This window comes from Lasioglossum baleicum, chromosome 2 (assembly GCF_051020765.1).
Source record: "Lasioglossum baleicum chromosome 2, iyLasBale1, whole genome shotgun sequence".
NCBI lineage: Eukaryota > Metazoa > Arthropoda > Insecta > Hymenoptera > Halictidae > Lasioglossum > Lasioglossum baleicum.
In genome coordinates this window covers 11,158,042-11,185,626 of record NC_134930.1, presented here as the reverse complement: position 1 = coordinate 11,185,626, position 27,585 = coordinate 11,158,042, and the positions used below count along the sequence as shown (strand labels likewise).

The window sequence follows — 27,585 nt, the reverse complement described above, 5'->3', positions numbered from 1 at the left end:
CAATAGCAGAGTAGATGGATGATGTTTTTGAAACGCCTGATCAAAATGGATCGGGGATTCTAATCCTAGGGTTAACAATGGAAAACTGCTGGACTCATCAAAATGATGGGTTTCAGCTTTTCGATTTCGATGAATAAGTGTATTTAGTAGAACGTGTATTAGAAAAATATCGAACAATAGCTGAAGTGCCTCGTATTTTGTGCTCCGTTAAATTTAGATTGAAAAAGAGTTGAACAATAAATGGTTATATAAAAGCTGCATACATTTAATATTATTAAAGTATGTGAGTGCTTCTTTGGTTCACTATATCAATCTCTATCAAATGATATAATGTAATTTTCGGTAATTATTTACAAACAAGCACTCCTCTCCGATTTTTATGACATTTAAGTATGTTGTGAAAAGAAAAAAGTTGTTCAGAATGTCGAAATGGCTGTTCTTTTCCTTACGGGAACAGAAATTTTTTAGCAATATTACCGCGTGCCTGTGCTGTCTACATGGCGGCGCACTTTCCTGTCAAAAACACCGCAAATTGCTCAACTTTAAGCAACCATAACTTTTGAACCATTGATCCAACAGGATCTGAACTTCGATTTCTCAGATCTCCTTGTTCAAAAATCTACTGGATTACATACCAAATAAACAATTATTTATAGGAGAAAGGCAAAACTTTCTGGTCCCGTAAAAGAAAGTTTACCCGTCCAAATCTATAACATTAAATTTGAGTCAAATTCGGAGAGGAGTGCCTCCTTGAAAATAATTACCTAATTTTCGAGTGATTTTGCAATTGATTTGTTATTTTTTCGTGAAAGCGTGGTTGCCTCAAATCATAAAATCTTGTTCCACAAGAATCATAATACACAGTGATGAATAAGTTCTTGTTGGAAATTGATGACTGGCTTCTTCCCAAGGTTGAGAATCCAAGCCGCATTAATAAAGTGTCAGCAGAGTTTTCCTAACAATTTATCTTGCTTCGCAGGAAAACTCTACAGATGTTACAAGTACAGCGTGCTGCTTCCAGATAAATTGGAAGCTTAAAAGCGTCAATGACTGATGCACTTCGATAAATCAAATACGGCAACCTTCAATCTGTAATTGATTATTGTATCGATTTTTTAAAAAGAAAGATTCACATTTCTTTGAAGATATGAAACAAATGATATGATTGGCTTTGTTACACAAGGAGAGAGTTGCTGTTCAATATCAATTTCTTAGTTGAAAATCTCGACTCAAGGTCACAGTATAGTACATTATTGAATTCATTCATTGAATTTCATTGAAATTAAACTTTTTTCTCAAATTCCTAATGATGCAATATACAGACTATTAAAAACTGATTCACATTTGTTCGATGCATTGTTTGTGGTCCTCAGTCTATCAAGATTGCGTAAAAAATCGTGAGGACTAACTCGTAGACGGTATACCTCGGAGAAGTGAAAATTGCGCGGACATTTTTCCCGGGGTAGATTCGCGTATCGTAACGAAACTCGAGAAATTCCTTGGCGGGGTGAAATATTCGGCGCGGACGATATTAAAACCGATTCTCGCCGGTTCTTTTTCCCTTTTGTCTCGAATAAATTCGGCCGGGGCCCGGGGAAAGTGCTAATGCCGTAGACCTATCGTCGCGTGCGCGCCCCTCAGAAATTACCCGGCACGTGTAAACTTACGACAGGTGCGCGATCCTCTGAATAAAACAGAGGCCGCGGCGACCGGCCCTGGAACTCCTGCACCGCATTCCTTGTTTTACGATACGCGGCGGGGAATCCAGTTTGCCGGCGATCAGGGAAATTCCTTCAGGAAGTATAGCGAAACTCCGCCGATCAGCGGCGAGCGAATGTTACACGGGCCAGCGTCAAAACTCTGCCGACGAGGTGAAAAACGATGAGGAAAGTTGAAGAGAGCTGCTGTGAAAAGGGACCGGTTTTGAATGGGACGAATCATGTTACGACGCAAATCCATCGGCCATAGAATTTCTATGGAGCGACGTATACGACACAAGCGACCGATATGCATAATTTTTCAGGAGTTTAGTGCACACGATATTTCCTGCTTTCTTTTACCACGTTGCAGCCCTGAAAACTCCCACAACATCAAAGTAATCCAGTTATTCAAATCGAAACTGAAAAGTTCGAGGTGATCCCAGTGATTGCTCTTTTAATTCTTCAATTCTGTGATTCGTGTATTCCATGCATGACCGACGTGATAGTGAATTTGTTAACTAGTGTATCGTTTTGTAGTAAATAGTAATTTGTTACCGATTAATATGTATTACAACTAGTATTGAAGTCAAGTCTCCACAAGTTGTTTATCAACTCCTTGCACAACGATTTAATTTACATCATAACATTCTAATAAGAAGGAGGAAGATTCTACAGAGTGTCCCAAAAATATCGTCCAACCTTCTTGCGAATGCTAGGGGGGCACGCGTGACCGTCGAACATTCAAGCACCATTTCCTTGAAAACGGAGCGCGTCAATCGAAGAACTGTTATTCGTTCTTTTTCACTTATTGTTGCATGTAGAATCACCTCGTGCCGCTTGTACCACCTGTATCGAGACACCCAGTACACAGGAACGCATTTCGCATGGCAATCCCTACCGTGTTGCGAAGTCGATACATACGAGAGGCGCAACACCTGTCCAGCGACGCCGCGCCGTGGGAGCCGAATATGGGATTTCATTGGCCGGGGACCGGGATCGACGCTATTGTAACCGGCGATACGTCACCGGCAATTAACGGCCGCGGAAAATACTCGCGCGCGATCGTAAATAACGCTCGCTGTCCGCCGTCCTCCGATCGTAGCCGTTCGAAATGGACGCGCGTACAGAACACGCGAAGTTATCACCTCGTATTTTTTTCTTTTCCTTCGTTTCACCGCCCTCCGCGAATCTGATATCAGTGGAGCTTTTCTTTTTTTAGTTTTGTTTTGTTCCCGGCCTACCTCCTTTCCCGTTCCGGCCCGAATTACTGGCTCACGCTGTAATTAATAATTGGTTTATTTAGGCGCGGCTCGAGCCAAGCACGGGGAGGAGACCAAACGGTTCCTCGGCCGGGCCCGTTGAATTAAACAGGAATTCATTTTGAAATATTTCTCCCAGCGGGTTGCGCGCCGCACCGTTGTCGAGCGGAATGAAGGGCTTCCTAATGAAACGCGCAGAAATGTTTCGCTTTCCAAAGGCGCGGGGGGATGCCTTTCGCGCGCGGCCCGAGCATCCTTTTGTGTCGTAATTTCAATTAGAGACAACGCGCGCAGGAATTAAACGTGTCGCGATGCACCGAGCCCGGTGCAGAAACGAGGTCGCGGGAATTCGAATTAACAAACGGGAGAAAAAACGTCGGCTCCGACGGCTGGGATCGCGATCTTAACGTGGACGGAGCATGTTGAAAAGGTAGCTGCAGTCTCGATGCAGTACGAGCCGCTCGTTTGCCAAACCGATTAACTCCGGCAAAAAAAAGCGCAGACGAAATTGATGAAGTTCATTGTTAAAAGATCTCTCGTTACTCTTCGGTACTCGGCTGAGAAATTGTCAAGGTAGAACGTTGGGCGTTTCAACGCACTTTTTTTAGAAAACCCCACATACAGGGTGGGCCATCATGAAATTTGAATCGGCTAATAAAAAACTAATGAATATTTTTTCAAAGTTATGAGTTTATTAGAAAGATTGAACCTTTCCATTTAGGAATGGAAGATAACATCATTCAAATGACTGCCACGGCTAGCCTTACAATACCCCATTCGATCAGTCCAATTTTTCAGTACATTTTCGGTTGTTTGGCCTCTATTTCGTCAATGGCAACTTCGATTTTGTGTTTCAAGTCGTCAATCGTCGCTGGATGGTTAGCGTAACACTTGTTCTTAACGGTTCCCCACAAAAAAAAGTCCAACGGAGTCAAATCGCAGCTTCAAGGTGGCCAATTGACATCAGCATTTCGGCTGATTATGCGATTTTCGAAAACAATGCGCAAAAGATCGATTGTTACGTTGGCTGTGTGGCACGTTGCGCTGTCCCGTTGAAACCAAATGTCGTCTATGTCATCCTCTTCAATTTTGGGAAACAAAAAATCGCTTAGCATGGCGCGGTAACGATCGCCATTCACTGTAACGGCGTTTCCTTGCTCATTTTCGAAGAAAAATGGCCCAATAATGCCGCAGACCAAAATCCGCATCAGACAGTCACTCGTTGTGGATGCATTGGTTTCTCCACGATGACGTGTGAATTTTCTGAGCTCCAGATACGACAATTTTGCTTATTGACGTATCCTCCGAGGTGGAAATGAGAGGCCCAAACAATCGAAAATGTTCTGGAAAATTGGACTGATCGAATGGGGTATTGTAAGGCTAGCCGTGGCAGTCATTTGAATGATGTTGTCTTCCATTCCTAAATGGAAAGGTTCAATCTTTCTAATAAACTCATAACTTTGAAAAAATATTCATTAGTTTTTTTTTCATAGCCGATTCAAATTCCAAATCTTAAATGGCCCACCCTTTAATATAAACGTACAGATCGTAGTTGAAAGTCAATTAAACAAATTTTTAGTTTTACGCAAGTAAAACATGTCGAGACACATGCATCGAATGATTCAGATGGCTACCAAGTAGATAAGTCGGCGCATAGTCAGACAACGCGCGCTACGCGTGATTTCTTGCTGAAATAAAGTCGATGAGGCCTAACGAGGAATCCTATTGTACTGTAAAATAAATGCGAAGAGTAGAGGAAAATCCATGAAAAACGTAAGCATGGTTCAGATTGTTAATTCCGCGGGCCAACAACAAAATAATTCCGCGCCCCATACTCCTGGTCGTTGTCACTCTCTCGACCGGTGATTTAATTTCACCTCCATTGAAATCAGATCAAAGCACGTTTGCTAATTAAACGCTTCTCTGGCCACCGGATCGTCATCGTGCCAAGATATATTTGACTCGCGGCGAGTAGGGCCGCGCTATTCGCAGCCGCAGCGTTGAAAAACGAGCGTCAAAATGCGTAATCGCGCTTCCCGTGCGTTCCTCGTCCATCCGGTTTGCACGATCCGGCCACGCGCGTGTTCGATCATTTCCTTATTTTGTCCTGGCAAATAATGCGGAAATGAAATTTACAGTTAACTGAACACCATTAACGCTAAATACGCCGACAATTCACTTTAAATACCGTTTAAAAATTACCGAAGCACACTCGTTGAACATTTACGAATAATCTACGTTCGTCGGTCGTTCCACAAAGTCCGGAATAATACCAACAACCGGAAGAGTTCTTTGTAACAGAAATGAAGTACCATTAATTTTCAGCGATACAAACGTAACGTTCTATTTCCCTTATTTCCACGTGTACACGTGTAATTATCCGCAGTTTCGTGGTTATTAAAAATGAATAGATCAAATTTAAAGCAGAGAATCTCATTTCCGACTGGTTAAGATTATTAAGAAAAGAAATACGTAGATGTGTTTATGCAGCTCCAGTACATATACTGTAATTAATGCAGAAAATTTTTATTCTGCATAATAGTCTAGACAACAACCCCTTCGCATTTCAGCAAAACGAAACTAAAAATGTTATTGCGCTGTACTGTGTATCCATAATGAGAATAAAAGTCCTCAGTCTGTTCAGAAGAGGAACTCGGGAACAAACCGTAATCGCAACGGATGGATTTATTTTACCAGGATTTCGCATACCAAAAGAAAAACGCAATTCCACATTGATCCAGGCGTCAATACATACATTTATTGCGAGGGTAAAAGAAAATTCGCATGACCATTGTTTAATAATCTTCGTCGGCTTCGAATGTTGATACAACCGTGATTTCGATTTAAGGTTTCGTCTGGCAAACAGCGGCGGCACGCAAGCTGCGGTGCCACGGAGCTTCACGACACGCGAAATCCTTAATTATTATGCAGCAAAGCGAATCAGGAATCCGGATAATACCGGCAGTCGAACTGCCACGCATACAAGCCTCGTACGTAAGGGTTTCCGTAGAGAACGGTCCGGAAGGGGCTGGAGGAGAGTCCCTAAAACCGCAGTGGCCTCCAATTATCCTGTGGGTACCACGTGGCCCACGTGGTGCTCCGGGTCCCTGCGGACCGTCCACAAACACCCCCTATGTCGGTCTTCCCGGTGCCTATAACGTCCCTCGAATTAATTCATTATTAAAATAACCCCATCGGTGAGACCTTGTTATCGTCCTCTATTAGACCGGGATCGCGAGAAATCGAATTAAACGTCGGCTACCAAATTATTTTTAGCCAAGCTGGGTTCGTACTCCAACGCAACTTTCACGCCGGTATCTGGTCGTTGCTTCTCGTAAGAACGCGTGTAGCTGACAAGGAACATTACCGAAGTGTAACACGCCGATTTGGTAAATATTGACAAAAGGGGATCCAATTGTTGTCAGATGTTGTCAAGGTCAACATTCCGAACAACTTTTCCCGATATATGCACTCAACGTTTCGGAGATAATTGTAAAAACCTTCCGTTAAGAGGAGGTAGACTCGTTTCTAGGATTGCAAGGGCGCGGGATGCGTCTTCTCATTTCTCGGTATTGCAAAGATGGGATTTTATAATTGTCATAAACGCTAGATAAAAGCTCAATCTAGGCCGCGATCGCTCTCAAAAGTAATATCTTTACGTTTACGAGGCATAATTTGCATTATTCGGAAGCATGTAGCTGTCGCAGCTCTATGAATATAGCTACATGCGCAGCTGAATGCTTCCAAATAATGCAAATCACGAAAATGTTAAAAATAGGACTTTTGAGGGCAATCGCGACCTAGATTAATCTTTTATATAGCGCTTTTGACTACTGAAAAACCCCATCTTCCAATCCTGGAAAAACGAGTCTACCCCCTTAAGTTTTTGACAATATTTACCGCCGCTTTTAATGCAAAATACAGGATATACTTCACGGTTTATAATTCACACGTTGTAAGAAACGAGGAGAGTTGTGCAAACGTATTAATCTGGTCATCCTAACATTTATGTAATAAGTAGACTGCGGATCTTTGTGCGAAATTAAAATGGTCTATATCAATTGCAAAGAACTGCTGCCAAACAGAAATTCCTGTTGCTCTTTATTAACTTCAAACAGCTGAAAATATGAAGGGTCGTAACTGCTTCGTTTATTTCAATGAACTGATATGCTTTTTTGTGTACACCTAGTAGATCGTTTTAACGTGCGTACAACCATTGTTTCAAAATTATTAAAAATCATTGAAGACCAACTGCAATGAAAAATAGTTTACTGTGCATCAGTTTCAGTAGTGCAAGTCTTTAAACAAAGAAATCATAAACATTTAATTTCGTGAGATGATATATCAATCCCTGTTCTGAACAAATAACATTTCAGCTTTGATCCTGATCGTTAGAAGAGATTAGATACTATTTTACAGACAGTTCCCGTACGAAATTAATGACAACGACATCTTCGCGGACATCCAGGAGTAACCCAAACTAGCCGAATGTAGCCAGACTACCCTACCTTCATCAATTCCAGAGCTTAGGATGATCTCGTCGTTGCAAATAACACGCGCAATTGGCCAAGACTCGTGGAGTTACGGGTAGCCGGTCAGCTCGGAGGAAAATCAAAAGTCCTCATTAGGTATTCTGAGGTCAGAGGGGGTTACGACGAGGGTGTCCAGCATCCCTTTCGTCTTGTTCCCAAGGACCGAGCAACCCGCCTAAGACCGGACATTTCAATGAACCCTGGCAAACGCGCGGGTTTAAACCGCTGACCACGGCGCGTCCTGGTCAGCAGCTTCCTCGATCAAATTGCGCATGTCCTCGCGACTATTTCCGGGACACAGGATAACGACGATCGATCGATCCTCGCCCCGCAATGAGCCTCCGACGGTTTCTTTCACTTTCAACGAACAATGTCCAAAGACGGCGCCACTTTCCGAGAAATGAGCCGCTACACAGTGGGGTATTTGTTCCAAAGTGTCGGAAAAAAGTTAATTTCAAAATTTTGCGTAAGTCGGAAAATTTTTGCTGCCCGACGTAGTTTAAGGTCTGACGAATAAGGTTTCAGTATTGTTTCTTTAAGAGATTTTAGAGCTTTGCGTTCTTAAACAATCTCTGGAACAATGTAATTCATTAGCGATTTTCAAGTGTTTTAAGGGAATTGTGAAAATTCTTAAATGTACGAAGCTTTTCAAGTACGTGTACAGAGCACTTTCGCACAGATTTCATGTCGTTATCATCTAAATCAGTATACTATAAGTGTTTTTACGATTATACAACTTGATTGACGATTACGTTATACTATTGAGTAACATCCGGTGCACTTTCTGGTATCATTACATTCGATAACGGTTTGTGATCATAGTGCAAAAGGAATTAGTCCCAGATCTGCACAGGTTGAAGATTTATAACTAATTTAAGTAGAAATGAGTATCGACAGTCGCAGCGTATGTTTCGCAATGAAAATTAATAGTAAGATTCAAAAATTTCTTAAAATATGTATTTACTTATTAAAAAGTTTCGTGATCTACATATGTATTTAGTATTAAGATAATAAATTACATCATTTCAACATAATTTACGGTGAAAGCTTTTCTGTGGAAGCACTCCATTACACCGATTTTGCAAGGGTTTCTGATAACCTCAGGAAAAAATATCTCGAACCAAAGTTGAACAGTATTGAAACATCTGCTAACTTCCATATGTATATAAAATTTCGGAAAAATATATTTTTCAACAAAAAATAAAAATCAGTCTGATTTTGTAAATGTGAAAATGTATTTTTTGATTACATAATGTTATAGTTGACGTTATAAGACGAATTCAATGACCTACTATGCTATGAGCTTGAGCTCATAATTAACGCTAAAATTTTTGCGTAATATCAGAGATTGCTTTTTCAACGTGCTTTAGGAATTTTTTGTTAGAAAAACTATCGACCTGTTTGCATTAAGATTTTGTACACGCATTTATGGGTATTTGGACCACCATAAGCTTTGAAGGAAAAATGATCAATATTATAGAACTCTTTTTTTTATAGACCGTACCTTGAGAAACATGTGCTGAAAATGAGAAACATGAGTCTTACAATTTGTCAATGCGGACATTAGAAAAATTGTTTTACTTAACCCCATGTCCTACAATATCGAGTCGGACTCGTGACGAAGATTCTGAACAGTGTCTAATAAATATGTATTAATTTTCTGTAAACCGAAATAAAATTCTGTTTTGTTGTTGTCTATAAAATAGCCTTTAGAGAAAACATAGGTACACCAAAAATATAAACTACATACATGTTTCTTTCCATGAAACTCTGAACGGTGAAGAATTTCTAATCACTATAACCACAGAATAAATAGTAGTGCAGGTGGTTAAACCCTTGCCGTACCTCGTCTTTTACAGTTACAGTGATTAGAACGTCTTTATGCACACAAATGTCGTAGAAGGGAAAAGAAAATGTATATTTTTTGTATGGCTAAAATGTTATCTCATCTAAAATGAAACGCGTAACATTCCCATTTGTTAGACTTTGTTAAAAAGCTTCATCGCGAGTCTGGCTCGTCAAAGTACGGCAAGAGATTAAGAAAAAGGTGTAGATGCTGTTGCCATTAAGACAAAATTATTGGTGAGTTCTGTCTATGTGAATCTCGCGCTACACAAACGAGGGAAGACAGTGTTTAGATCGTCGGAAACAGGACGCTGGATGAATGTCGAGCTGATAAACGAATAATCGAGGGGAATAAGTGGTATTACGTATTGAACGGGCCATAAAACTTTCTTTTTCCCAGGGAGACGACCCTCTGGCAACCCGCCACATCAATTCTCTCGAATTAGCGAAATGATTTCCCGGAAAACTTTCCGCGCCTCGCGTCCACGGTCACTTTCTCTCCCCTATAAATCTATCTCCCCAGCCGACAGACTCCGATTGGCCGACGGGTTCGCGGGGTGCTTCCATCCCCCTTTCACCCCCTTTCACGATCCAGCCGCTAAAATTCGATCGGGCTTCGAATCGTCGTCGAAATAATCTGACGGAGAAACGAATTACCGCGTCTGATTGGAACGAACTCGACCAGAAGCTCATCGCGCGTTGTTAACAAACTTCGTTAACGAAGTATGGGGGAGTTGGGACCGAGGCGATTTTTTTTTAAACGACCATAGAGCGTGATCAACCACGACTCGGTAAACTACGATGCACGAAATAAACGCTTTGCGCTCGATTCGCCGCTGTGAAGCATTGTTTGAAGTCACTTTGTAACTGGAGACAATTTCTGTGTTACGAAATTGATTTGTGCTTTACCCATTGCATTTTTCTGAAAATAACAAAGTCTAAGGGAATCGGATGTGTCAAGAAGTAATAGAATAATAGCTTTAAATTGATCTAGATGTTGCACAATTTTTCTTATAATACGAGCTTTAAGAAGAAAATTTATGGAATGAAATAAATTTGAATTTATCGTGAAGTAAAAAATTTGAAATCATATTTCGTATTACCTTCCCAGATATTTTTAACATTTCCTGAAGCTGCTGTTATTTCTGTATACTACATAGCTAAATTTTCAGTCAGAAACGCGATGTATGGTGCACTTAATTTCTATTTTTCATGTCCGTGAATAGCTTTAGATTGTTTGCTATATTAAATTGCTGTCGCATATGGTAATTTAATTTTATTCACGCGCAATACAAAATAGCTAGTTGCGCATACGTCTAATAGAAAATGTCATTAGCACGGCTGAGCGAAGCGGCGCTTAACAGTAATGTTTGAAAGACACGCATGAAACGGAGGAAAGTGTTCGCTATGAAAGAGATTCCAGTTTGGATGAAATTCCTCGGGTTCTAGTGTTAAAATGGCTTCGCGTGCAGAAGGTTAATTTGCTGATGAACTTCTATATTCTGGATACAGTTTTCATCAGCTAAATGCGTAGCTCCAGTAAATTCCCCGTATCATGAAACTTTGTGTTCAAAATGATATTTTGCAGCTTTTCTTCTTCCCGCGTTGCAATTTCTGCTCGCCAATAGCGAGGGGAACGAACGTGAAATAAGAATTCCGAGAAACATAAGAAATAACACAAAACTCAATATTGCAAATAATTTTGTAAATTCTATTGGGTTGGCAAGAAAGTAATTTTGATATTTTAAGGTGAAATAAACACGAATTTCTTTATTCAAGCGATGAATTTAAATCAATAAAATATTTTCTTATTTATTCTTTTTGGCAAAAGATCATCGAACAGGAGAGAAAATATCTTATCCATTAAAGTTCATTGCCTAAATAAAAAACTGGGCTCCATTTCATCTTAAAATGCCGAAAATACTACCTTGCCAATCTAATAGGACAGCAGAAAAATTGCCGCACAATTTTGCTTTGGTAGAAACAAAATATAAATCACTTTATCCTTTGTCACATAAAATGTTGTTTAAATGTTAGAATCCTAAATCGTTACAAACGCAAAAAGAACTAGTCTAGTAGCTTTGTAATACAAAATGACAGAAAATTCTTGAATGAATGTATACAGTAGATAAGTCTGGATATAGTCAGACACGCCAGTAAGCCTCTTCAAAAGAGAAAAACTGTTTATAACAATGAAGCGTTTTGTCGGGAAAATATCCAAAAACTCGAAAGGTGGTTAATGGATTTGGCCTGTGAGCGACTGCAGTGCCAAATTAGGGGGCGCGTAGTAAGCCAATCGATGTAAAAGAACACTTGAAACTGTTTCTTCGGGGGTCGGCGTTCCCCGTACTCAGCGGAAACAAACCCCAAAAAATATTGCCGTTATTTGTCTTCGGCGTGGCACAAGTTCCGCCTCAATCGCGTCCGTGTTCCACTCGGCTCGGCTTTAAAACTTCATTTCCCGGCATTCGTTTCCTCGGCCGTTGTTCCTGGCCGAGATCGAGTAGCGGGAATACGTCTGCGAGAGGAGCCCGCGTCCCCCGTCTCTTTATCTTAGACCCGATCGGGTCCGTAAGAGAGTTCCCGGTTGTTTCCCGGATGGGAACCACGACCACCGGCGATCACGGTTCATTTCGTCCTGCTCCCACGATCCTGCGGCTCAGGACTCCGAGCGTTTTCCCCTCTCTTTCTCTCTCGTTCGCTGTTCTGCTCAACCGTCCGGCTAGCCATCTTCTCAGAGAAAAAAGAGAAAATAACCGGTACACGGTCGTACGAGCCCATAAAAATCACGCTCTCCTTTCCCTTTCCCTTTCCTTTTCCTTTCTCCCCCCACCTGCGATGGATTATTGACTTTGCGTTTGTCGGAGACGAAGTCGCAGCTGGGATCTTCCTATCTGTCGCGAGAGACCACCCTCTCTCAATCTATCGTGGTTTTTCTTTCGCAGATTGGGGCCACACGGGTCATAGATTGGCCAGAGATTCGCCGAAAATCGGAACTTTTGCCACACGAATCGACTCGGACGTCTTCATCGCATCCGCCAACCGGATTATCTCGAAGCTACATAACACTGTATGATTTCATTAGTTCATTTCTGGTTGTGCTTGGTCTTTCTCTGGTATAGAGCGATCAATTTTGGTCAATTCTTTTTTTACAGGTCCCGTACTCCACACATTCACGGACGGTACTCATCTTTCGAGAAATTAAATTCGCTCTTTCACAGACCAAGTTCACCCTTTTAAACATTGAACTCAAAACTGTTGTTAACTCGATGACAACACGTGCGAGTGACTTGAGAATAAAGTAACACTGTGTTCGACGTTCTTTTAAAATTTGTTTGTTGCAAAATTCACACACAGTCTAGTTATAATATTTCATTTCAACCGATTGTTCCGTCGTAAAACCCTCCACGAGGGGACAAGTGACGGCTTAATGACCGTGAACGCCATGAAGGACGAAAGGCACCCGAAAGAAATGCAGCTGACAAACACATATACTGAACCTTTTGAACCGTTAGCGTACCGAGATTCATAGTTTTACAGCTGTAACCACTTGTAACCAAGTATACCTAGTGATGGGATCTGAATCACTTCGAATCGCTTCGATACAATGTTTACGACAATAAATTCGAATCACTTGCAAGATAATTCGAAGCTTAGAACTCTTGAAACTCTTGGACGTCTTGAAAGTCTTCGTTGTCTTGAAAATCTTGAAAGCCTTAAAACTTTGGAAGGTTTGTAATAATTGAAAGTCTTGAAATGTTACATCTATCGCGAAACAATGATTACGTCATCTCAGCATTTAATTATGATATTATGAAACCTAGAAAATCACGCAGTTCGCGTATTAAGATTATCAAGACTTTCAAGAGTTTCAACAGTTTCAAGAATTTCTGATTTCGAATAAATATCGAATTGATTCGAAACTCTGTGCTGATTGATTTGTTCAAAACTTGCAAGACAGAGTATTGTATGCCCATCACTAAAAAGGGGCCTATTCACGATCAAGAATATTGCGCAACAATTATTATGCAGCATGATGTTTACGCAAATCCACATTTTATTAATTAGTCAATCACTATCATTCAAGATCAATCATGTTGCGCAATAGACATTGTTGCGAAAAATGCTTGATCGTGAATAGACACCTTAAGTATACTTCTACTCCTCATCTTCCTAATCGTCCATTACTTCCACCACCTTTCAAAACACACCCTCCAACCAGCCATAAACAATTTTCCAAGACCACACCTACCTTCGAACTTTTAATTTCTATGCGATCACAACAACGTCAGTACTGTTTCGACTACCGAGCCATTACCAATTCCGAGCACAGCCTGGTCTGATTTGGAGACAACAAGCCAAGTCGTGTGCCTTGTATAATAAAGAAATGTGTTCTCCAAGACCGACAGGACACCACACCGATTCGTAGAGAGGTATGACAGACTTAATTCCAAAATTTATCTACATGGTTCTAGATTTTTGTAAATTTTTGCATTTCGCCACAAATTTTGTAGTTATACGTTATATTGTATAGTGTAAAAATAACTGCAATATTGAAATTAAAGATAAGAAATTATAAAATAATACTTCACAGAAGTGGATTCTCATTTCTTCCGTATTCAAAGCTGCGTGTTACATCACACTGAAAAATATACAGAAAATTGGCGTTGCGGAGAATGTTGGAAGAACTACAATGAAGATGTAGAGGAAAAGACTGGCAGACAATGAACTGAATGTAGCTTCCATTGCTTTCGGAACCATTGTCCGTGCCAGAATTTAAAAATGAAGTTGGTTACAGTGCGATGAATGTGCGAGTGGTTTTAAAAGTACCTGAAACAGTGAATTTAAAATTGTGACGTGGAATAACGAGTTTTTGCTGAATTCTACGTCGAGAATTTTTTAAAAACTTCAGTCAAAATAACGCGTTTTAGTGTTTCTAATGTACGATTATGGGGATTGTAAAATGCATCTATGAAGAATTATTATTACTTTATTCTCGATCAAATAATTTGCAAAAGGGTTGCATTGAGTGTTACAAGAAGAGGTCACAGTGGGGGTCGTAGATATTAATTAAACTTTTTCTGGAGAATCTAGAACAAACATAAGCTGACCCATATCCGAGCGTGACAATACTCATTATTTATCAAGATAATGAACATTTAATTTTATGATATCCAGAACAATTTCATTGATATACTTAATTCCTTCATCATATCTCAACATCTATGGTAGCAAGGGTTGGTAAAGGTTACGAGTTGAAATTTCTCTTACAATTAATAATTTTTTTAATTTTCATGGGTGTTTTTATTTTTGTTTTTTCTACTTTCAATTTTAAGTTTTAAGTCCTTCTTTCTTCGTTTCTCTTTTCTTTAAAAATGTTTTCTTTTCTCTTTCTTCCTGATCTTCCTATTTATTTATTGGTACGGTTATCAATAGTGCAACTCTCTCTCTCTCTCTACTTAGTAATATATTTTGTGCAGCATCGTAAAAAAAGCTTCGTTGTACGCTTCGTAAAAACATTTGAAACAAATACTTTCGGCAGTATAAACATTTTATGGATGCTAATGATTACATAGGCACTTTGCTGTTCTGATATCATTCGGAAAGCAATCTTGGTTCACGTTGGAAAAAGTAGATTTGGCAGATATCAATATTGTTGCGTACAAGGAATACTGAAATCAGACAAAGCCCGGAAAAATTAAGATATATTGAGATATACAGATACATAAATCTGTGGCTGCAAGGAAAAACGCCGCATGATTGAGCTTTACACTATTGAAACCAAATGAAAACAAATTCGAATGGCTCAAAAAAATAATGCAATTTAACCGATGTCCTATGTCAAAGCATTAGTAATCAAAACTTTAAACGGAAATATTTCGAAAGTGAAAATATATGCGGCATTCTTGCTGACAACCACAGAAATGATTATTACCTTTATAAATTATGACTGTTCTCAAAATGGCTCGACAAGGGGTTTGTTTATTTTCGTTGTAGATTCATCAGAAAAAGGTTAATTAAAATCGACGATTGTGACCTCTCCTTATTAGGTTGCGAAACTGAGGGATGAAGGGAAGGATAAGCAGACCGCCGTAAACTTTGATCGCACTCAATTCCTGAGGTTGGCGAGTGTGTGTACAATATTCTCGTCGAATGCATGTTGGAATGGGATCAAAATCGAACGAGAGAGGAGACCGTAGGATCGCGTGTTTGAAGGAGAAGCACTTTGCCCGGTCGGGACAAAAGTTTGCGCTTAAATGACGAAACCAAAGCCGCATCGCGTCGTGTTGCATCGGCTCGATGCATGGAAACGGGGAGCGGGTGCAGTAACAGCGACTGGAAGCCAAATTGGAAGCCGAGGCAGGCAGCAACGTGGCCCGAAAACTAGAAGCGGCGACGGACAAGCGCGCAGACGGTCAGACACACGGGGCTAGAAGCTCTAAAATCTCTTGCGTCCGGTAAAACGCGCACATGCGAGAGCTCAGGGGATGGGGCACGCTGTAACGTCCGCCAGAACATAGACCGTTCGCGACTAAACGAGCAGAAAGCCAAAGGAAAGCCGCGTTTGGCTAGTATTCGAGGCGCTACCGTTACGGGTTTAATTACTCTCTTCATAGAGACACTAAACATTCGACTGTCTGTGAGGTGGCCAGCGAAACGGACTCGAATGGAGCGCGCGTGCGCTCCGTCTGTCACAGAGACGATAATTACGGCCGCAAAGCTCTGGCCTCTATCGGTGCTTTTATAACCGTAATGTTGCCAGTCTAATTCCGAGGTTGATCGACTTTCGCTCAATTGCGTTCCAGGCTCGCCCGCGACCGATCAACCACGACTTGGCTGGCAAACTCGCGTTAAAAATTCAGCCGACTTTTTCTGCAATTCTGTTCCCCATTGACGAGCATTAATCCGTAATTAAGCGAGCACGATCAATTTTGAACCGTAAAAATGTCATACGGTGCATGAAGTGGATGGAGTTTTTATAAGAAGCGTCGGATTCTATATCCATTAAATTGCACACTCGCAAATACGTTTGAAGTTGTGATCTTTGAGGTAAATCATTTTTGAACATGCTTCAACCATTGAAATCGTTGGTTACCAAGTCGATAACGATCAGAGCACCGCGAAGTAGGAGTAATTTATTTATCGAATCAAAAGCTGATTAATTGAGATTCTCTGAAATTGGAAAACTCAATTGGCACAGAAGTTAACTTTTCAATGTAGAGGACAATTTTGTTTGCCTCTTGTGGCTAACTCATCAATTAGGGTGTTAAATTGATGGACACTGGTAATCTAATCGGGCCAATTTGCATAAGACGCGTTAGTTTTTCTATTTTTATGAATGAGACAACAATTAATTCGAATTAATCACCAGAAGCTGAACAGTTGACTGACGAGCATGACACCCTGGGTCACGCTAAACTTGGACAGTAAAATCCACAAGTTAAACGCGTTTTTTAAAACTATACAGAACTTTACAAAGACTTTACAAAGACTGTATAAAAATGATGTTCAACGCTGTTCCAATATGCCAACAATCTCCTTGAATTTTCCGCGGCGCGGTACGAGCGACAAAGAGTCCCTGATCCGAGAAAATTTTGCGTTCCGAACAAAGGAACAGAGAAAGCAAAGACAAACGAAAGCCGGCACTCGGTTGCTTATAAAGCCGTTTGCAAAACAATGTGGCCCGTCTTTTAAAGGGGACAGACCTGAACCACACCGTTCCAGCGGACCGGGCAGCTTCTCCTCCTCCGCATCATCGCCCCGTTTTAATTAGCTTTACCGGCCGGTAAACAATAAGCCCTTAGTTCGAATGAATTATTTTCCAACAATCCCACCGACTGGTTGGCGCGACCGCGAGCGGTTTTCATTCCGTGCGGGTTTTCGCGTCTCGCATCGTAACGAGTATCGCGTAATACCTACTTGCGCCCGTGACTCCCTGGAATCTCTACGACTCGAACGCTTTCGTTCAGCTGCTTGTATCGCGGAAACGGGCATCCGATTTGGCGAACAAAGTATTAGGCACAGTGACGCCCGGATATCTGTGTTTGTAAGGAAGAATGCCGCATGTCACATATAGTGAACCACAATAATATTCGGACACTTTTAAAAGGACGAGAACATTTTTAATGTCGGGTCACACGCGACTTGGATAGTTTTTGAGAAGTTAGAGCAGTTAGCTTACTATTGGGTTGGCAAATAAGTTCGTTCGGTTTTTTAGAGTGGAATAAATCACAAAAATCGAACGAACTTATTTGCCAACCCAATACAAACCGTAAAAAAAAATTTTGAAGAAATTGTAACTGATAGGAATTACAAAGAAAATACTAGAAAATACTTGCTGCATACAACTTTTTGATGGTGGCCTATATTGAAAATTTTTAAAATACATTCTCTGTGTAAAACTGTGTCATTTATACATACATATTCTGAAAATTTCATAAAAATTGGTCAACGTTGCAATAAACTACAAATTTTTAAAGACGGTGACGATTGCAGTTTTCCAGCCTACAACTCAAATAAATCTAAAGATTTTTGCATCCTGCAATGCCTGTAGTTTTTTCCGCATCTAAGTACCTATTTTGATGAAATTTTCAGAATATGATATATACAAAATGTAGTTTTCAAATTTTCAATATTGGCCTATATAAAAAATGTTGTAAACAACAGTTTTTATTATGTTCTTTGTAATTCCGACCAATCGCATTTTTTAAAAAATTCCTTTTTTACGTCATGTAGTAAATTAATTGTTCCAACTTCTCAAAAGAGTGCAAGTTGTATGATCTGATATTAAAAAAGCTATCGTCCTTTTAAAAGTGTCCGAATATTACCATGGTTCACTGTACTTCCACTTTCTAGATATTGTCGTTTAAAGTTTTTATCACTAATTCTTCACACCGGACATCGGTAAAATTGCATGATTTTTGCGAGCCTTCCGAAGTTGTTTTAATGACTTTTCATCTGGTAAATACGTAAATCCTGTACGAAATGAAGTATACCAAAATTATTTTCTGGATATCACAAAATTAAATGTAATTTACGTTCATAAACAATGAGTCTGCTTATTTTTGCTCTAGATTCACCAGAAAAAGTTTCATTAAAATCGACGACCCCATTACTGTGACCTCTCCTTGTGAGAATGAAAAGTCTCCAGTATCTTGCAAGTTTTACTTTACACGAAGAGCACTCTAATAATTAACGAAATGTTTGGAGAAGCAGAACGTGACTAGGTCGAGCAACGTACAATCCCAAAAGTGGCAAACGGATGGAATTTCGTCGACGTGTCTAAGAAATCAGCAGAGTCGAAGGTGTCGTAATAACACAAGGATCATTAATCTTGTCTATTCGAGAACACTTCCACTCGGAGAGTTCTCACCGGAAGTAGCTGGCGGTGGCATTCGAGTAACCGCGATTCAGACATAGTCGCGAGGATGACGATCGATCTCCGGGTAAACCGGGTTCGACGGGCGACCAGCGAATCCGAGAATCCGGTACGAAAGGAATATTCAAGCGTAGGATCGCGGCCAGAAGGATACGTCGCGCGGGTGGCAAATCCGAGCGGGAACGGGAAGAGGAAGAGGAAGACCGAGGAGAAGGAGCAGCCGCAGCTTATAGCGGCGCGAGACGCTCATCTGCATTTCAAATCGGCCCACCAAGATTTCCGCGCGCGCGCCGCGCCGCTCCATAGAGCCAGGGAGCACACACGCAGGTGTATACAGGGTGGACCACCTGACGTGATCACCTCGATTATTTTCGCTATGAATTTTCAGTTTGAGAAATGTCTCTGAAAACATTGAACAATTTTTCTCGTCAATGAATCTTCAATGCCATGAAACATTTGATGTACAATTTTCATAGTCGTTTTACTAATGTTTAAATGGAAGATGTACAGCCAACTTTACAGAAAAATAAACTATACCGCGAGGACTTCACACCACCGAACTTCATCCTCATTTCTCTTCCATAAAAGAGTAAAAAAATCATACAGCAATTTTTAAGATGTAGTTGTATAGAGGAGACTCCAATCTTCAAATCTGTTGAAGATTCATTCACGAAAAAAATTTGTTAATGTTTTTACAAAGGTTTCAAGTCATATCATTTTTTAGGAAAAATATCTTAGAGCAAAATGAGTAAGGATTTGTGAATGTAGGATCCTCAAGCCTCAAATTTTATGTTCAAATACTTTTTGGATTCACTGTGAATATCTCCGAACTTATACAGTTGAGTTTTTGTTACTTATTTTTCAGAATGTTTTTTACACGGTGTGTTGAAGAACATATTTACCGTGTAAAAAAAGAGTTGGGTGTATCCTCACTCTGAAGATGATTCGCAACCGTATCTTACGTGGTAAAATAATGTTTGATCGTTGCGTCAAGAACGAAAATGATCGAGGTGGTCACGTTAGGTGGTCCACCCTGTATACAAGCGCCGGAACGGAATGCGATACGATGGATCCGAGACCGCCACTTTACCTTGCGACGTTCTTCCGCGCAGCGGAATCGAACGCGCGTGAATTTACGATAAGCGGAGGACAAACCAGCCATCCGGAAGTCGAACTGTTCCTTGACTTGTCCGCTCCACAATGCGAATCGGAAACCGATTTAGTTAGATAAACAGCTATTTAGAAACCGATTTTATATTTTGAAGAACCGGTTTTAAATGTTCGAAAACTGATGATAATAAATCCATGATCAAATTAACAACATTCAACTCTCCGCGTTCTATAAAGTCTCCCGAAAATTCCCTCTGAGGAAATACGTGGCGTCACGTTTCGAGAACTGTTCCATCAATGTGGGATAAATAGTGACGTCACGATCTATACTGTAGAGTCGTGATAGGGTCCCCTCCCTAAGCACGAGCACGTCATCGCTATCTGGGTTAGACTACACTATGTATAGATTCGTGACGTCACTCTGACTATAGCATGTTTCCCACTATTTTTCTTCAATTTCCTCGATCTGGTAACGCTGCCTGTCACCCGTATTCGATTGACAGCATTATTTCCTCAAACTTAAAAATGTATTTCTGCTATGATAAATAGACTGCGGAGCTTTATGCATTTACGAAGAAATTGGATGGGTGAAAACTTACAGTAAAAACTTGTTAGAAAAATTTAAGAATATCGTAATGTAACAAAGTTATTAAGGGATGAAATCAATTTTAATTCTATTCCTACTTCCCACAATAAATTCAGAACGTTTTTATTTTGCATAAAGATCCGCAGTCTAGTGATAAATAATATTTATTGTATACAAGCATCGAAGAATTAATTACTACCAGAAATCTTATCTGCTTAATTCTACAATAGTTTCATCAAATAAATTGCTTCGTTTGTATCGAATTTTTATGATCGCTGAGCGTGCGATCAATGTGTTGAAAGAGTGCATAAGTGGTGAAAAACGAAATCGTTTAGAAGTTGTGAATTTCGTACGGACGCGCATACGCATCCTCGCCGCACTATGGCGGCCCGCAGACCGGATTACGCTTTCCTGTCCGCCGATTAAACCGCGTGGAAATTCTATCAAGGGACAGACAAATGGCCGCGCTCTCCTAGCCGGCGAATACATGACGTTAATTAGTAGAGCTGGCGGAAGAAGAGCTTGCGATACGGGAAACGGATAGCGGGGGTAATGAACATACCTTGCCGACTCCGGTCAGCTCTTTCACGCCTATCCTCCGCAGTAGAGCCGGCGGCGCGGGCGGCGGCGACTTGAGAAGCAAAGCCGCGTATCCATTCGGGAAGATCGGCAAATCGTCCGAGATGATGTTCTCGTCCCCGGAGCGACGTCGACGGTGCGGGCTCGACGAAAGATTTAACTTCTGCGCTGCTCTGTAAACCAAACATATTCTCACTGTAGAATCGATTATTTCTTCTGTGGGTTGACGTGCTCGGTGAATGAGCATTAGGGCGGACCTTATTTTTAAGTGTTAATTTTTTTCTTTGCCACACATATGTAAAATATCTAATTTTATATATAGCTTATTTTTCGCTTGTTACTTTCTTTATGTGGATATGGTATTGTAATAAAAATAATAGAACATTTTTCTCCACAGAAAGTAAGTACAGTAGGACCTCGATTAACTGGCTTAAATAACTAAAATGTTCATTATATTCCAAAATAATTTTTCTATTTTTGAAAATTTATTTCTTTTCATAATATAATCATTAGACTGCGGATCTTTATGCATTTATAGCAAAATTGAGTAGATGAAATCAAAAATTGTATGAAAATTGAAGATGTCAATGTATGATATCTCATCTATTAAAATTATTGAGGGAAGAAGTAACATTCTGTTTGGCTTCTATTCCTTGCAATCGATACAGACAGTTTTTATATTGCATAATTATCCGCAGTCTGATAATCATATTTAATCGCATATTTGTTTATAATCGGGATCCGGTTAATCGAGGTCCTACTGTATACGTACTGTAACTCAGACGTTGCGTTCCATACAAAATCTAACGGTAAAATTCAATAATTTTGAATACATTATTGAAAATCGTACAACTGCTGCTATTTTATACATACAGGAAATTATAAGATTACTAAAAAATATTCGCTGTTACCTTCAAAATAAGAGGACACGAACATGATCAAAGATAACGTGAAATCGTTAAAACTTTTAAACATGAACTCAAATGCGCGGCACGGGTTACATTTGTCTTATTACTTAAAAATGTTGCAGATTTCATTTTCTTATCAAGTGTCATAATTTTTGAAGTCGCGATAATAAAATAGTTGAAAAAGAACGAACATAATTTGTATTACGGAGGCTTCTCGTTTAACGGTAGTGATTTCTAAGAATTTTATGGGATTTTTTGAGCATATATGGGACTAGATCTTTCTGGAATGTAAACAGTCTTTTGAAGTACAAATAGTTCTTTTTAGTTCAATTCTTTTTTCTCCTTACAATATAAATTGTATATGTATACATATACAACTAAATCTTTTTGGGATGTACATAAACAATCTTGAAGTACAAGTGGTTCTTTTCCCGTTCAACTCTTTTTATTATTTAAATATGTATAATCCTCGAAACTATGTGTTTCAAACTGGCCTGCACGGTGACTAAAAAACTAATAACGTAATCAACCTCGGACGAAACTCATTCATTTTTGTACGCGTTTCTTTGAAGATTGGACCTAAAATTTATATTTGATATTTTACTTTATAATATTTTTCTAACAATATAAATTTAACTAATCCGCCGAGAGAAGTGAAGTTTTCTTCTCAACTTTCAATATTCTTCTTTCAAAATAGGTTCCATCTCAGCATAAAACATTCAACTTTAAGATTCTACAGACGTTCGAAATCTTCATCACGAGTCTGGTTATAGTGTAAGGGGTTAAGACCGCAGACGCATCCGAAAAATCTAATTAAACGATCGCGTGGATGGTGAGGAGTGGCGGGGTACCGGGGCCACCGAAATTCTTCAATATCCGGCAGAATCCGTGGCTCGAGGTTAAGAGACACCGGCGCGCATGCAACCTCGCGTGTATAATAAACTTTTTATAGCGTGGAATCCAATATCAGTCGGGAGACAAGGCGACGGGAGGCGAGGCGGGACAAGAACGAGGAACACCGTTTAAATCTCAGGAGAACGGAGAACATAGACGACCGTTCGTTCGTTCGTTCGTTCGTTCATTCGTTCGTTCATTCGTTGGTTCCTTCGTCTCAAACGCTTCCTGCGATTCCTATCTCCGCAGATACGGGACCAACGGTAGGAAAGGGTCGCAGGATTCCGGAAGGTATGTGTCTCGGGGGTGACTGGGTGACATACTCCGCGGGGCAGGCCGGTAATCAGCGAAGGTAATGTGCCGGAACCCCGTACGCGACAGGGTACCGCGTTTAAATGGGTGCTGGTTGAGGGTGTGGGACGCAACGAGGGACCCGCGGGGATGGGGATAGGGGTAGAGAGAGGGTGAAGAGGTGTAACAGTGGGACCATCGAGGCTCACTTTTGGCGGGGACAGAGGACGTTCCAGGGGCTCGGTCGCCCTAACTTCTACAGCCCTCGGGCCTCGTTAACCCACGCTCTGTGAAATTGGAAATACCAACGAGAGAGCGAGCCGGCCGAGTCGCGCGAGAGAGCCTAGCCTCCCTCTCTCTCTCTCTCTCTCTCTCTCTCTTTCTCTCTGGGCTCTCGGCACCTCTTTTCGCTCCGATGCGGCGCGAGCCAGCCCTCTCGTTTTGCGGCGTGCGCGTGCAAGCTTTTGCGACCACCGTGGCGGGGCGTCATAAAAAATAGAAAGGGTCGAGGACAGGGGGACACGGTCCGGTTATCAACGTTCCCCGGCGCCTGCATCGTCCACACGACTTCCGGCCGCATTACGCCCGAATAATCCGCGTCGTTCCCAGCGAGCAACCATGGGCCTCGGCTAATAGTCTCGCGACGACCGCTATGCGAGCAGATACTCGGATGCCAGGTCCGGGAGCTGCGTGACACTTTTTCTCTTTTTTAACGAGGATCTCGGTGGGAGGATCGTGCTGGATAAAACATTCGCCGAAGCGAATCGGTTGGTTCAGACTGTTGTGTATGCAGGTTGTTTCAGGACACGGGGACACGCGGCCGTGAGGTGACTATGTCTGCAAAATAAGTAGAACAAACGTTTTTTCGGCTCGTGCTTCGTTTTCGAGAAAATCGAGTTTGAAAACTAAGTGGTTACGCGTGCTGTTAAATAGGAAGCGGCTGACGCGTCTGATCATGGCCGACCAATTCTACTTCTCGTTCTACAAGTTTCTTGATTGTATTATGGGGGAAATGGAATGTTCTGGTCGATTACGTTCATCCTTTGTAAGTAGACAGCGGATCTCTATGCAAGATAAACATTTTGTACCTGAATTGCAACAAACTGGAGCGAAATAGAAATGTACTTTCTTTCTTAATATGGTTAATAGGTTAAAAATAATGTAACAGTATTTTTAAATTCTTCTAATGTTTTTACTGTTTTAAATTACATCTACTCATGTTTGTTATAAATGCATAAAATCCGCTGTCGATTTATAAAACTGCCATCTCCATTTTTTAGATGTTTCCAGCATTATCATTTATCAAATTGATAAAATCCGCGGTCTACTCAGTACATTTGCATTCTAAAATCAGACATTGCATTTGCTCTAGCCTGATCGTAGTAAAAATGATCGACACTTTGTTGACAGTCTTCCATCAAGGAGAATTGACGAAGTGATGGTGTTGGTGCCGAAAATAACTCGTTTCGCAAACAGCAAATCGCCGACCCCCATCCTGTCGGACTCAGTGCGGACCGCAGGATCGTCACGCTATCCGATAGCCTCCTGTTCGTCGAGATCCTGACTTTTATGCCCGCTATAATTATTTGAACACCCCGTTTCGGCAGCGTGCCGCGATTGCACGAACCGGAACATCAACGCACGAATCATTGAACGGATTCGCGAACGGTCGACGAACACGCGTATCGTTCTCGTTGAGCGGCACGGGTTTTTAGTTCCACCTGACGCCGAACAGTGGCGAAAATTGGCGAATATCCTTAGCTTAACCCTCATACGTCCTTCATTTCACGAACTGAATCTGTCCCTCGGTATCGAATTGGTACAGTGGTAAAAGATTAATAAAATAACAAGGTAAACAGTTATTTTTCGATGTTTTTTTATTCAAATTAACTTTATTTTATTCAAGTTAACATTTACATCTTAGCTGTTTCATATCGTCTGTCTCATATCGGTATTTATTGCATTTGCATTACGTTCTAAATCTTTAGCAATTTCGACAATGTCGAAATGAAAATTATAATTAGAACAATCATTTAAAAATGAACACATTTTGTGAATATGATTTTCGATTGACAAAATTACTAATTTTCTGTTGTAAACCCTGTCAAACCTTAATATTTGTAAGAAAATTTCTTTTAAATGAAGAACATTCTCTTATCTTGAAAATGCATACCTCAAATTTAGAATTACAGTTCGTCATTTATTAAATAAGTAATTTTCTTGATGGATTAATTAATGTTGTCGAAGTGATTTCCCTTTGACATATCGTTTGAGTTCCAAATAGTTATGCATTTTTTCAAATTGGAATTGATTCAGTATACTTTTGCTGGTGTGATGCCGCACCTTCGTCCTTCTTCAGGAATTATTATCGTTTAAAGTGTCAGATATTTCAGTGGATATTAATGTTCATCGAATGAACAATGCTTCCTAAATGTCCATCACCTTCAAAAACGATTAAACTAAAAAGTTTCATTAAAAACTGTACAAGAATTTAAAAATCAACACTTTATAAATACCGAAATGAATTATTGTTTATTTTGAAACTGAACGTAATTTTTCAGGCAGTTCCGATAATGAGACAAAAAAATGTTTTAACCAAAAGTTAATCGACATTTAACGGTCTAGAAGTCTCAATACAAAAATACTTTTAAAAATGTTTAATTCTGTAGAAAATCAATGTCACCTTTAATTTTTGCAGATCAATATATATTTTCGACTTCATAATATTGTAGTTGATTTTAAAACAAATCCAACAACCAACATTGTTATACCATTAAACTTCCAAATAGTGCTAAAATCATAATGAACTGCTAGATCTGCCGCCCGGATCAGTGTGCCGCGAGCTTGATATTGGTCGGCGAATGCGTTTCTCGAAATCGCGTCGCCGATAGGAAAACGACGACAATCGTCCGAGCGGAATAATTGGCGGCAGTTCTTGGATGACCAATCGATCGGTCCCAGAGGGAGCCGAGCGAATGCGAGAAACTTATTTTGCTCGGTCAAATATTTAAACGGCGAAAGTAAGTTCCAGCTGGAGGGAAACTTCGGATACTTTGCGATAGCCAGACGCCAGAGTCAACAGCGCGATCGAGAAAATGTAGTTGGCGGAAAGTACGTACGCTCATGCGACACTTTTTTCTTCTCCGGTTGGCGAGTCTACTTAATCAATTCTCTTAATATTTATCCCGTTTCGCGAAGAAGAAGAAAAGAGAGAGAGAGAGAAAGGGACGAGAAGAGCTGCGAAAAATTCCCGTAACGGAGAAGCTGGCAGGATACATTACATCTTTGCCAACTCGATACGTTTCCCTCGGCGAAGTAATTTCGTTGAAGAACCTTGTAGAATCGATTCTGCTATGGAAAAGTAATACTTGTAATCGAGAATAACTTCGTAAGGACCGGTAGAAGAGTGCCAATTGAGTGCTCGAGATGGAACGAGCCCCGCAGGGATATTGTTCGCCCGTAACACAGAAGAATATTTATTGAAAACACGTAGAACGCTTTATCCGATGTACTCGTTGTTCGTGTCGGGTAGATCGTTAACTCGAGCTCTCGAGTGTTATGGAGTGAACTTCAACACGGAATTAACAACCATTCAACGATCTTGTATTGTCGGTTCGATTGGTCTACACTTTGGAACATTTTCCAGCGGGAGAAATGTAATACTCGGCGAACGGCGCGGCGTTTCGAGAAAAAAATAAGTCGGTTCTTTCATCTCGCGCAATGCTTTGGGAAACCGAAAACGAAGTGGCGGATTCGAGAGACCCAGGTGCGCGTCGCGCAAACGCAATCTACGCATCAATCACTAGGAGCAGATGCGAACTGGGTCTCGCGCGTTCTCAGTCTTCGGCGAAAGGTCATTTTCCTGGGTGCCTATGATCGATAATCACCGGCGATACCGTAAATAAAAACGAAAAGACAATGGTAGAAAAAGGTCAATTTTTAGAGCTGATTGCATGGCTTAAGGAACTCGAAAGGGATAATTAAGTTTACCTTCGAAACGATGCGAACGGTTTCAAGAATACGTTCGAACATCGGAATATTGTCGTTAACGAAACTCATCTTATTAATCGTCATTGTCTTCTTCGGATGGTGATAAAGGTCCGTTGTTTAATAATAATGTGTTAGTGATATAATTACTCAGAAATTAAGCAGATTCAGTATATCATTGTATATCGTAACCAAAAAATTACAAATATTCCATATTTACAACAGCAAACAATGCTTTAACGAAACAGTTGCCAGAATGTAAATAGTAATGTTATAAATGTATGAACAAATATTTTCTACAGGCTACGGTGTTCACGCTATTCCCAGCCAGCGTTTTTCTTGCAGATAATAAATTATTGGTGTGCAACGATTTCTAAAAAGCGAGAACCGAAGTCAGTTGCTAAGAAACGTCGTTCATTATCAGTTTCTAGTCATACAGTTATCTATACAAATCTATTTATATCTTCAACACTGTACACGCGGAGTTGTATCATTCCACTGCAATAATAAAGTCT

The 27,585-nt window shown here is 40.5% G+C and overlaps 1 protein-coding gene across 9 annotated transcripts in view; it reads right to left on the bottom strand.

Annotated features, from left to right (window-relative positions):
- The window catches only part of LOC143218411 (uncharacterized), a 641,385-nt gene that overhangs the window by 194,836 nt on the left and 418,964 nt on the right, over nucleotides 1-27,585 (bottom strand). For all 9 annotated transcript variants that reach the window (XR_013011059.1, XR_013011061.1, XM_076443569.1 and 6 more), the window contains one exon: nucleotides 20,974-21,163. Coding sequence is in view for 7 of the 9 variants with exons in the window: in XM_076443569.1 (XP_076299684.1) it covers nucleotides 20,974-21,163 (190 nt within the window). In the remaining 2 variants the exon portion in view is untranslated. The remainder of the gene's footprint in view (nucleotides 1-20,973; nucleotides 21,164-27,585) is intronic.